Below are 13,007 nucleotides of genomic sequence, written 5' to 3' on the forward strand. Positions count from 1 at the left end.
ACAGTAAGATTGAGACACCAGTATGGGACTAATGATTAAGATATGAACTACGTGAAACTAAGATAATAAAGTGTTGTCCAGGACTTCATGTCAGCATGTAGCCTCCAGGCTAAGAATAATGATTATCACCTTGAGTAGAATGTCTGATCAGTTTTAATTGTTTCTGTAGGGGTATTGACAGTGTTCAACGATGAGCGTGCCCCTTAGAATGGGATTGAGTCATGCTAGGCTTTCGATCCATTATATTTGTATCTTGTGGCGCCACCTTTGAATAGAGTTCACGTTGGACGACAGTTATTTCAATGTAAAAGTTATAATATGGAGGTCTAAGTTATGCGGGAAATTAGAAAGTGCCTTTGACTTCGCACTGTCTCCCGTAAGACTGGTCGTCTAGCCTTCATCAAGGTATCTCAAAATGTTATCCAACAACAGAAATATTAAATGGTGCTTTTACAAAGTACTTGAAGGTTCTCTCGTCATACAGGTGAAGTTCGGTCTTCGTCGGTGGCCGTCTTGGGGGTTGATTGTTGGTATTCGCGTTAGCTCGGTCAAAAAGTATTACAATAGAAAATAGCGTCAGAAGCAAAAAATCAATGTTTCCCTGACTTAAAATACAAATCAAGTGTAGTCTACGGCCATAGGCAGAGTTAAAATCGAGTACAAATAATACAAAACATACTGAAAAATTATTGAGAATGTGCCTCTTCGTTATAGTTTGTTTTGTGTTGAAGGGATTATTCGACTTTTAGCAATATTTAATGGTAGATCGGAAATCGATGTATAAGTAGATGACCTTAGTGTTTTTGTTTCAGAAGCCTTTACAATGTTTATAGCGGCCTTGGGGTAGGGAGATGGAAATTGAGGTGGCTTGAGGGTAAGCGCATCATGTGACTCTAAATTGTGACGGGATCCTTTCAGCTCAAATTCAAGTATGATCGGAAGATGCTGGTAGGCTTCCAGGGCTTCCTGGCAGCAGATTTTATGAGAGCTGGAGTAATCCCACCGCGCATGACCCAAAGTGTCACTGATTCAGAAACGGGTGTGCTCTCTGAGAATACCTGAAAAAAGTTCTTAAAACGAGTAAGTTGAAAGGTCGTTATCAGAGAATGGAATGGAATTTTTTTATGCCTGACTATATATGTTCACGAATATCATAAAATGTATATTCTGATAATAAGTTAGTTTCATTGGACTCTTTGGCGTATTGGCATCATTATGACGAATAAAACCACCAAGGGTGATTAAAAGGAGCATTTGCGGATGGCTCGTTTCATTTTTGTCTGTTTTTATCAGTGTCTGTCCTACCGTGTCTCCTTATTTGTCTGTGCTATGGTCGATGTTTTATGTCTGTTTCTGTCTTCTTGTTCGGTGGTGCAGATAATATGACATGATAATAAAAGTCGATCCGGCAAGGAGAATTTTCCAGACAATTGGTGGAATCCCAATGCGCTGGGAATATAGGCCTACATTGTCCTGACTATGTATTGTGTTTCGGAATTCCTCATTCAAGGATTACTTAAAACATAATATATTCATACTTTTTATCGGTTGGTTTCCAATTTCGACGTGGCACGATTTGACATCGCAGAATTCAAATTGGAAGCATTAACTGTTGTCCAATAGAATCTGTTGATACTGTCGCCTTCATACCACGTCACCATCGGCACGTAGCTCTCCAGAATACACGACATTTAAGGCGATTTTCCTGCCTGTGATAAAACTGTACTATTCCTGATTGTCAGATCAAAGGACTTTTTATCACGCCTTGGTTCACTAAACAAGAATTGCCGTTGCAGAGGCGTGTACGTGGAAGATACGAATTTTGAAGATGAAACCACGGCATTTAATTATCGTCATCTTTTCGATTGTTCTGGCGTCCGGAGGGCAAGGCAGGGTAAGTTCGTTAAATGCCTTGATATTAATTTGTTTCCAGGCAAATTATCTTTGGAAATCGATCTCTGAAGAGTCGATCAGCCCATTCGATGACGTGCATAAGCATCTGCATACAACAAAGCCAAGGTGTCACTACGTAATTTTAATTTATAACTTCCCAGCTCACAGTCAATCCTACAGGGATCACATTTTCTCCTCCAAAACTCATTAAGTGTAGTTCTGGATATGCTGGCCAACACTACAGTTCAAACAAAATTCCTATTTCTTCACACTGTTGCTTTCCATGTTATCGTCTGTTTCTACACAACAGGAGCTACCGGAAGAACACACGTTGACTAAACGAGGTAAGAGAGACTAAACTCATTCACATAAATATGAACTCTCTCACATTTTTCTGTACTATAAATGCATACACTCTCAGAAATGTACCAAATTTCAGGAGTAGGAGAAATGCTTGGAAAAGATACGATGTGAACGGGAGAGCGAGACTGTTTGCCCTGAGAAACAGTCCTGTCATGAACTTACAATAGTGATGAAAATCTTCGATGTGATCATTCATGCAAGGTTCGCATTTTTCGGCCACTCTATATTGTTTGTTCTGCTGGTTGTTTGTCGCCCTTGTCTGTCTTCGTATTATTTTGCCTTTGTTTGTTTTTACTACTGTTCTGTGCTTCAAGTGGAAATCAACATGTTAGAAAAGCATTTTTAAAAAGTTAGGGGACTTACAAGATTCAAAAATCTATCAAACTTTCCCTGTGACTCTCGGGTCCTCTGAATCACGCTTGAAAGAGCTACTGCGTGTCAGTCGGCACAGCATTGCCTGTATTACGTACTGGAGACATAAAATGCACAAAACATCATCTGTCGCAGGTTTTGTTGTAGCGACCAACACTTCGGTATCACTTCACTCTGTAATACAATGCCGAATACGATTGATTGAGCTACGACCAGGCTCACCAGTTCTTGAAAATAAATTCTATACCGATACTCGTAAGTGTTGGCTGGTGGAAAAACGGTTTAGTATTTTAAGGTAATATGCACCTCGAAAGTGAAAGACTTAAACTTTTGCTCAAACTTTCCTCAAGGAATCTTTCAATCATTCTCTTTCAAAATCAAGAATAAAAATTGGGGGTTACCATGCAAAGTTTGGCACTTAACTACAGAAACAAATTATCCAAGATTTACCGATATTAGAAATTCAAAATGGCGCCATCCCTGTGTTAACCCTATGGTGAAAAATAAAAATTTTCGAATTTCAAAAACCTAAGCCGGTGAAAAGTTTTCTTTCACCAAGAGGTTTAAATGAACCCCACATGTGGTATATCAGAAGAGAATTGTAAAAGTTTGAGAGTCCGAATGTCTGTCCCCGTGGTGCGTTCTACCTTAAAGCTATGACTTTATCACACTTGACGCATTTCTTTCTAACGATAAGCTGCCTATAAGGTGGCAATGTTAAAGCTGTGTTAACATGTTATTCATAGACGCTACGGGAAACGCATGTATACAATGTCATTTTTCGAAAGCCGAGATTCTTAAATTTTACCTCGTAAGACACGTTTGCTCGAAATAGGAAAAAAAAAACACTGTTTTCTCGATAAAGGTCCATTTGAGGTTATTTTCGTAAAACAAGGTGAGTGCAAGAGTTTGAATCAGTTTGTCTCATTTTAATCTGTGAGATTATATGCACAAAACCAGCAATTTTGTTTTACATTATCTTTGCATACACTCGGCAGTTTTCGGAAATGTGAAATCGAAAAAAATAAATGTCAGTTACCGTCTGTGATCATTTGGGGTGAAAAAAACGCCGGCTTGTGTCAGTTATATATTCCATCGTGAATGAAAAGGCGATTCGGACCAGACAGAGTGGAGGTAAATTCTTCGATATGTTCAAAGACAGGCACAGAGAAAAGGCTATATATAGATTTTGTATTTGAGGAATAACATCCCATATGTGTTTCTCCCTCTAGGGCTCTCTATGTCTATGTCTGCTTGTTTATCTGTCTGTGTCTGTCTGTGTTTGTGTCTGTGTCTGACTACGTCTGTGTTTATGTGTTTTTGCCAGCATGCAGCTTACGCTGGGTGGTTTTCCGAGTCAAAAGACAATATCTTACCGCCAAAAGTAGTAAAGTTACATTACGTGGTAATGAAAACCAAGCGACAGAAGTCATCAGTCGCCATACAGCACTTTATACATATAATGTTATTCAGATACTATAGGCCACTGGCCTTAAAGTATTACATAGCTAATGACAAAGTCCAAGAAGAAGGATGCACATTCAAAATGCTTATACAAAAGACGTTAAAGTATTCTTTATATTGTGGTTGCATCAGTGACTATCTGGGAACGCATGTTCAACGCAAAAGGGGGGGGGTGTGCTAAAATTGTGCAAAAAGGCTGTACTCTTAGATTGCATAAAACGGGTAAAATTTGATGAGACGGAATTGAGTAAAAATAAAAAGGAATATACGTAGTTCTCAAATATTGATAAAGCGGACATATTAAAAAAGGAACTGAATTCGTCTTAATATATATGGAAACAAATATTACAGTACACACATTTTTTTTTCAGCGCGTTCGTTACTTATAATCACCTAGATCTAATGTGAAGTACATTTGCTGATTCCTTAACTTACATAGTAGGATTCCCTATGTACCGGTACTACTGATTGTTTTTAATACAAATATTGTTAACAAATCTTGTTAAAAAATTAAAAATTTCTAAAGCAATCCCATGAGGAAAGCAAATAAAAGTGATCAGAATTCAAGTTTTGAATAACAGTGGCGATAATTAATCCCTCAATTTCTCATTTAGGGAGCCGTCATTATTTACGGCCTGGGGGTTCGGAGGAATTGCTTTAGAAACTCCAAAATTTCGAGTAACCCCCTTGCCAGCCATGACATGTTCGAGTAACCCGCCCCCTCTCTGTTACAGAAATTTTGAGTGACCTCCCCCCCCCCCAAAAAAAATGGGAAAGTTAAATATCTATACAGTAAAATGGATTGCTGCTGCGACAGGCCCTGTACAGACCCTGATTAATCCCTGTGGTACAGGTCTGCGCCGGAAAGAGGTTCCATTCCTGTGACAGGGGCTGATGTGCTGGTCTGTATCCAGTGTTCTGATGACATACAGTGTTCTCCCTAGGATGTTTTTTACAAGAGGGGGGAGATGTGGTGCAAAAGCACCGCAAGCGACTGCGCAACGGGGGGAGGTCAGGAGGGGGTTGTCCCCCCCTCCTGCCGTTGGAGCTTTTGAAAAAAAGAGATTAAAATGAGGTTATTTGGTGGCACTTGGAGAGTATTTTTTTTCAGATTTTTTTCGTATAAAAACTCAAAGGAACAGAAATCTGAGACAGCATTCCAAAACTTATATTCCAGTTCACTGATTTCAATGAAGATTACATTTTTTGAAAACGACAGACATACATTTATTCACATTTATTATTTATTATTATTTTCCTGCAATAAAAGATGGGTTTGTTGTCAAGGCATTCCACTGGTTTTAAAATTTATAGAATCAGAATTAGCTTGCTTTACACATTTTCCCCTATCGGTACCCTATACAATGTAGAATATAGAAAGCAGACGTTTCTCATGAATGATCAGGCAAGTATATCAATCTTTAATCAGGAAATACTGAAAAATGTACTCAGTACTAGCCTCTAACATAAGGCTTGACACGTCGAAGAGATGACCATTCTCGTCTGAAGATCACAATAACGTGAAACAAATAGTGAAATGAGATTTTAGTTTCTATTGTATATTATATGTGTGTGTACATATACCGGGTACGAAAATATATATCTCAAGCATACATATTGCTGTTCTTTAATATTATTGTTGTATTAATTCATAACTTCATTAAATACTTCAGTACATATCAACAAAATTGAGTAGCCCCCCTTCTTGTTCTCCACTTTTGAGCAACCCCCCTTGTAGCTTTCGATTTTTTGAGTGACCCCCCTCAGATTCCTCCGACCCCCCAGGCCATAAATAATGACGGCTCCCTTACAAGTGATTTTCTAATTTTTCTGTGTAGGCCACGGCGACGACTGGTCGATCAGCGCCGTGTGGGACACCTGTGCGACAAAACGAATAAGGGTTACAATCTATGACATCAAAGTGAAATCTCTGTCTGTAAACGTCAAGATTTCTGAGACAGACACCAAGGTGGTGAGGTTAGACACTACCATCAAGTTAAAGGGAGCCACAACCGGCTCAGACAGCTTTCAGGTTCCGTCTAATGCAATCGATTACACGGTCGATTGGGCAGATCAGCACGACCCAAGCCATAACGGAAGCATACAAGTATCAAAATGTGAGTAATACCGCTGTCCCTCGTTAATATTAAGTAGGTAGGTAGTTAGGTAGGTAGGTAGGTACATAGGTTGATAGGTATCACAGATAAGTCTATGTATGTATGTATGTATGTATGTATGTATGTATGTATGTATGTATGTATGTATGTATGTATGTATGTATGTATGTATGTATGTATGTATGTATGTATGTATGTTGTGTGTGTGTGTATGTATGTATGTATGTATGTATGTATGTATGTATGTATGTATGTATGTATGTATGTATGTATGTATGTGTATGAATGTATGTGTGTATGTGTGTGTGTATGTATGTATGTGTGTATGTATGTATGTATGTATGTATGTATGTATGTATGTATGCATGTATGTATGCATGTATGTATGTATGTATGTATGTATGTATGTATGTATGTATGTATGTATGTATGTATGTATGTATGTATGTATGTATGTATGTATGTATGTATGTATGTATGTATGTATGTATGTATGTATGTATGCATGCATGCATGCATGCATGCATGCATGCCTGCATGCATGTATGTATGTATGTATGTATGTATGTATGTATGTATGTATGTATGTATGTATGTATGTATGTATGTATGTATGTATGTATGTATGTATGTATGTATGTATGTATGTGTATGAGTGTATCTGTGTATGTGTGTATGTATGTATGTTTCCATGTATCTATCTGTGCATTTTTCTATTTATCCATCATCCCTCCATTATCCATCCACCTATCTATAACAACTGTGACTGAGTCAATATTTTTAGAATTTTTTATTATCACGAAACACTCCCCAAGTCGATCATAAACTTAAATATTATTGACCACCCTTGTCGCGAATGAAAAATGAATTCTCTGTATATTTGATGCTGCGATTTCCTGTTTATTAGAGAAGTTTGTAACTGTTTACTCTTGCTGCCTTGTGTACAATCTTTGCTCTTGTAGCCTTTTTTCAACGCGATATGATGATCATCGAACGATATCAGGTGCACGTTACACTGTGACGGGTAACGTCGATTTCCATTTACACTAATACAGTGATTAACATAATTTCAATCTTTAATTCCAATTCAAGGCGCCATTACCTGGGGCGATCCACACATGCGTACGTTCAGCGGTGCGAAGTTCAATTTCCAAGGGCGCTGCAGGTATACCCTTGTGAGAGACTGTCGGACGAGTGCGCCCTCTTTTGACATCTCTGCAGCCTTTCGTAGGCGCGACCCGAATCAGATTGATTCCCCAACCAGGATGGTAGAAGTGACTGCCAGAGTAAAGGGTGGAAATACTTACACGTTTCTGGAGGATAACTCTATTCTTGTATGTGAAAATGCACCGACATTAATGCATCTGATAACGCTGACGAAATATTTCATTAACCCTTTGAGTGCTGTAACTTTTCTTACCAAAAGTTTAGTGTAAGATTTTCCAAATTTTTATGAATTTTTCTGTTATATTTTTGATAATTTTGGACCAAGTAGACATCGTATTTGATTGGCTACAGTTTTTTATCAAATTAGTGCAAGATGCGAGGTATAATGATATTCAAATATGCAGATTACACTAATGAGCATTGTTTCGGTATTAAAATTCTATGCTAATGACCCTTAATCAATGCGGAATATTCATGTACCTCGGATCTTGCATTGGCTACAGTTTTTTATCAAATTTTGGCAAAAATCTGCAAAATATTGACTGTTGTATATTTCATAAAGGCAACAAATATTGACTTTGGCGTTCAAAGTTAATCCTTTGAGCGCCAAAGTAAATTTTTGTCACCTTTAGAAAATATAGCCTACTCCAGTCAATTTTTTTCAGATTTTTGTCAAAATTTTGATAACAAACTGTAGCCAATGAAATGTGATGTCCAATTGGTCCAAAATTATCAAAAAAATTCAGAAAAATTCATACAAAATTGGCAGTAAAATTTTGGTGGGAAAAATTACAGCACTCAAAGGGTTAAAGGTAACGATAAAGCTGCGACGTCTGATACATTATCTGTCGGTTTTGTCGTCGTCGCTTGTAATATTCTTGCTCTCTACATTGGTGACGACTAAATTCTAGTCCGGAATAGAATTCATCCGTCAATATTACCACTGCTCGTTGTAGGAAATGTTTCGTGTATGTAAGGGCAATACAGGGTATTTGGCTGTAGAAGAAAATGTCGTATTCTTGAACAAAATCAATGAAAGTATTATTGAAGTTTGTCCTCTTAAATGTGGAATTTCTCAAACTTAATGATTTTGCTTGCATGGGCATCAACCTAACTTACGAGTTACATGTACTGTAACTTTAGTATTCGATATTTTCAAACATTTGCGATATTTGAGGAAAAGTTGGCAAGTTTTCAATCGGATAACACAACTAAAAAATTCGTTTCTCTTCTATATGCTGTAAGCTATAGGGATCATGGATTCTTGTGTCACCTGTTTATTTATTGTGGTTGACATGACGTCAAATTATCATCGGAAACCCCGAACAAATACGTCATGGTACATGCACGTCACAAATGTCAACATTATTTTGTGTAGTTTGCAGCAAGCGGATTTATCGTTACCAAAGCTTTCACCGTCAACCCGTGGGAAGGGATAGTCAAAAATGAAGAGATTCAGGGGAAATGATTCAAAAAACTCTGTCTACTTTTGCCAAAACATTTACTCACATCTTCATACTGAAAACTAAAAATGTTGAATTCTTTGGGGAACGTATGCAGAGTTTAGCCTCTCAGAAATAACGTCAACATTTTGAACGCGAAAAAATGTTGCTTGTCTTTCCAAAACCGGAAAAATCTTCCTTTTGCTGTAAAGTAATTTCAGCCTGAAAACTAGTTCAAGATTTGTAATGAGAAATTGTTTTTGTGTGTTCTTTAATACAACGCTGTGAGGCATTTAATCTACGTCTCCTGAACTTCAGGTCGATGGTCGCCAAGTTCGTGAAAATGGAATTTTTATCGGAGACAACCATGGACATATTCAGGCTGACGGCCATAGTGTGAAACTACATCTAAAGGAAGCCGGCCTGGCCCTGACTTGGATCGGAAAGAAACACGAAGTCTCGGTATCCATCGGCAACCACGACTTGTCTGGGAAGCTGTGTGGCATGCTGGGAGATGGAAGCTTTGTTAGAGGTCATGACCTTGTCAAGTCTGATGGTACCAGGACTTTCAATACAACTGAGTTTGCGGAGAGCTGGGTGATCCCAGGAAGGTGTGTTAATAATGATATTACTCATCGTGTCTGCTAAAACAAAGGCGTTTTTATGAGTCTGGCGAGTCCACATGAACCAAAGTCTTAACTCTGTTCACTTCGAGATACTCGACGAAAGGCAAGAGGTCGTCATTTACGCTGTTTGAAAGTTGGAGGCTTTGGTGAAAACAACAACGTGTGCAACGAAATTTGCAGAAATTGTTGTGCTGCATTTCTGATTTTTTCTGATTTTGCAAAATCAAATATTCATGTAGCCAGAAGTTCAAATAGAATAGAATTGTAAAAGCGTGCTTGCTTTGCTAACACTGACAAAGTTAGTTTTTGTTTTTTGTTTTAAAAAAAAAGAAAAATATCTAGTTTTTCAATCTAACATCTCTTCAAAATATCTAGTTGTAAAACCCTCACGTATAAAAATATTTAAAACTTGTAATCACCAAGTCATGATTCCAAATGATGCTACATAACATTTTCTGAATCGAAGCTCAAATGATCTCGAGATTTCCATTGTGTCTTCTTTCATTGCAGTTGTGAGTGAGACCAAAATAACGGATGCTTGCCGCGGTGGACTGGACTACGAAATTTGAGACGACCGTATGGATAGTTTTCGATACTGGATCCAAGAAGTCTAACATTCAATTCAACTCAATTCAATTCAAATGCTTTTATTTTCTGCTCCTCTGTACAATATTTACCTTTAGGCATATCAAAATTTGCACCAAAAACTTATTATAACACTGAGTACATACAAATGGGTGAAAAAAATTAGAAACGAGTTATGAAACGAGTTATGAAAATTAGACACAGCAGTCGGAAGAACAGACTGGCTGAAACGATCTTTCCGAGTAACCGGGACCATATGAATTATCAGTGTGGGTTTATTGCAATGGTTGATTGAAGTAGTCTGTCTTGTCACAGAGTTATTCAGGCGCCGCCAACTGGTAAATTTCATCAATTTCGCAAAATCCGCACAAAACATGTTTCGAAGGCTGATGTACCGATTTTACTTATTTTTGACCTTGACCTAAAATTTGGAGGGGAAAGTACAGCTGTACGTAACTGCCCTCCCACTGGCATACACTGAAAATATGTCCTCCGACTGAATTTTGAAGCAACGGCCCTCCAGTGTCTATAGTCTGCCCACTCTCTACAATAATTAAAGCTCCCCATTGCCCTCCCAACTACTGAAATTCCCCTTGTGCCCACCATACAACCCGGATCAACGCAAAACTGTGCAAGCAGTATACCTTGGAACATTGTTCCCCTATAAGTTAGGCGCTTAATCTCCCCTCAAGTTCTGTCAACCACTGCAATCCCCTCCCTCTACGTATTTTCCGGTCTGTCAAAACTTTTCTCCCCGTCCACTGAAAAAAATGCCCAAGGTAAATATCGATTTCCCCCGCCCGCTGATTAGTTTTGAAAATTGCCCGCCCGCTGAAAAACTGCGCACGAACACCTTTTTGCACGAAGAGCTCAGTTGGCGGCACCTGGTTATTGATAGAAGTTGAGTCGATATCAAAAATCTCACAAAATGAGCTTTTTAACTTGCCATGAAGATGCATGCCCTTTTTATCGCTGTGGTCTGTAATTTAAGTTATATTGTGGCGCTAGACAAGAAATTAACCTATTAAAGATGGATCTAATCCCTGGCAATGGTCGTCACGTGATACCTTACTCCTACAAAAACCAAATAGGTATAAATACTGGTTTGTTTTTGCACTTTGCCTTTAATGGCCGGTAGCTGTAACTTTGGCAATTTTTCCATTATTTTCGATGTCAACAACAGTTTCTTGTTCCACTACTCGCAGCATGCTGAGATACGCAGTATTCAGCTTGTCAAGTCAACCTCCAATGTGTAGGCTGTGTTCTTATTGTTGGTCAGTGAATTCTGGTACGGACTAGAATTCAAATGTAAACAACGACATGTATTTGACAGTGCATTCTACACATATGGACGCTGTGTTTACATGCCAAATAGTGAGTGTTTCAACATGCTTGGGAGGGGTAGAACAAGAACTTGTAATATTAATTGAGACACAGAAGACGAATAGTTTAAAATATTATCGAATGTTATAGCTACTGGTGCTTTACATATTGATTCTTATATTTGCTCACTCTTCTATTTAGCTATCGTCGTCAGATCAACTTACATTAGTCGAATGGTCGGAAGAAAGTTCTCAAGAACTTGTAGCAGAAGTTTTGATAATTGCATTGGCAATAAAACATCATCTTGGTTTAAATTTGTACAGAAAATACTTTTGAAGAAGAAAATGAACACTTTAGACAGCTTTTCCATGGAAATGAAAGAACACTCTACATGATGTAGTAATATGGAAAAAGTAAAATTGTAGGACCTTTTATCACCATTCAGTCGGTAAGAAATCGTTACAATCGCACGTTCCAATCGCAAAGTGTCTTCACACATATAAAGATATTTTTTTAAATTTTGTTTCAGTTGCACATGAAGAATTTAAAGCAGCAGCAATGCAATGTGAGATAATTTGAAAAAAAGTCCATTCAGACTTACACTAAGGTTTCAATTCAAGGTACGGGAGAATGGTCAATGTACGGGGAGAATCATTTCCAGAAGTCAGCATTTACGATGTGAGGTTCGGTTTTCAACGGATCTGAAATTAGTCGAACTTTGCATCGTGAATGCTAAATTCTGGAAATGACTGTCCCTTAACACTACACTGATCAGACGTATCGGATAAGTCACAAATGTAACCATGACATCTAAAGATAGGCGCGCGGTGCGTGAAAAAAGCAGACTACCAGAAATACTCTGAGGAAAAGTTATTTCTCGAAATAACCGGTTGAAAAGTTTTATGTAGATCTCTGATATGACCTATAGGCCTACTGTTTTGTCGAATGCACACCATTTATCACAGTTTATCACATTACTTCAGGGGCAACCAATAACTCTGTTAATCTGAACACTGGGAAGCCAGGATAAACAACTTGTTTGCTTATTTGCATCATCGGTTGATTATTTGTTTGTTATGTTTTGATTGGTGTTTTTGTGGTTTCATTTATGTGCTTGTTTTGTTGGTTCCGGTTTTGGGTTTGTTTTGGTCGAGAGAGGGAAGGGGAGACTTCCTTGAGGGAAATGGGAAACTTATTGGAGGGAGGAGAAAATTTCCTATTGATACTAGCTATTATCTCGATAAGGTCAATCCTGCGGACCAGTATACCGAATACCAAAGTCGTCTTAATAAAGAAACCTAGAGGAAAGAAAACATGTGAGAATCTATCTATCTGTCAATCTATCTATCTATCTATCTATCTATCTATCTATCTATCTATCTATCTATCTATCTATCTATCTATCTATCTATCTATCTATCTACTCTGGACTATTTTATTTTCACTGGAATTAATTTAAATTGAAAACAGATTTTCAATGTTTCACTGTGATCTTATTTTCACTTTGTCTAGTCTGACTATATGCAAAGCCTAGAAATTAAAATTTTCACTTAGATTTTATTTTAGTGGAAAAAAGGTCCAGTGAAAATAAATTTCAAGTGAAAATAAAGTATTCCACAGTATCTATCCATCTCACCTACCTTCCTACCTACCTA

General features: G+C 37.9%; 1 protein-coding gene across 1 annotated transcript; it reads left to right on the forward strand.

Annotated features, from left to right (window-relative positions):
* Window positions 1-1,677: 1,677 nt before the first annotated feature.
* Window positions 1,678-10,151, forward strand: LOC139116147 (BMP-binding endothelial regulator protein-like). The gene is made up of 6 exons (XM_070678695.1): window positions 1,678-1,894; window positions 2,204-2,237; window positions 5,931-6,209; window positions 7,302-7,543; window positions 9,137-9,429; window positions 9,955-10,151. Exons 1-6 carry the CDS (start codon window positions 1,829-1,831, stop codon window positions 9,962-9,964), a joined length of 924 nt encoding a protein of 307 aa, XP_070534796.1. The 5' UTR covers window positions 1,678-1,828; the 3' UTR covers window positions 9,965-10,151.
* The last annotated feature ends 2,856 nt before the right edge of the window (window positions 10,152-13,007 follow it).

The sequence above is a fragment of the Ptychodera flava genome, chromosome 2 (genome assembly GCF_041260155.1).
Source record: "Ptychodera flava strain L36383 chromosome 2, AS_Pfla_20210202, whole genome shotgun sequence".
NCBI classification, from domain to species: Eukaryota; Metazoa; Hemichordata; class Enteropneusta; family Ptychoderidae; genus Ptychodera; species Ptychodera flava.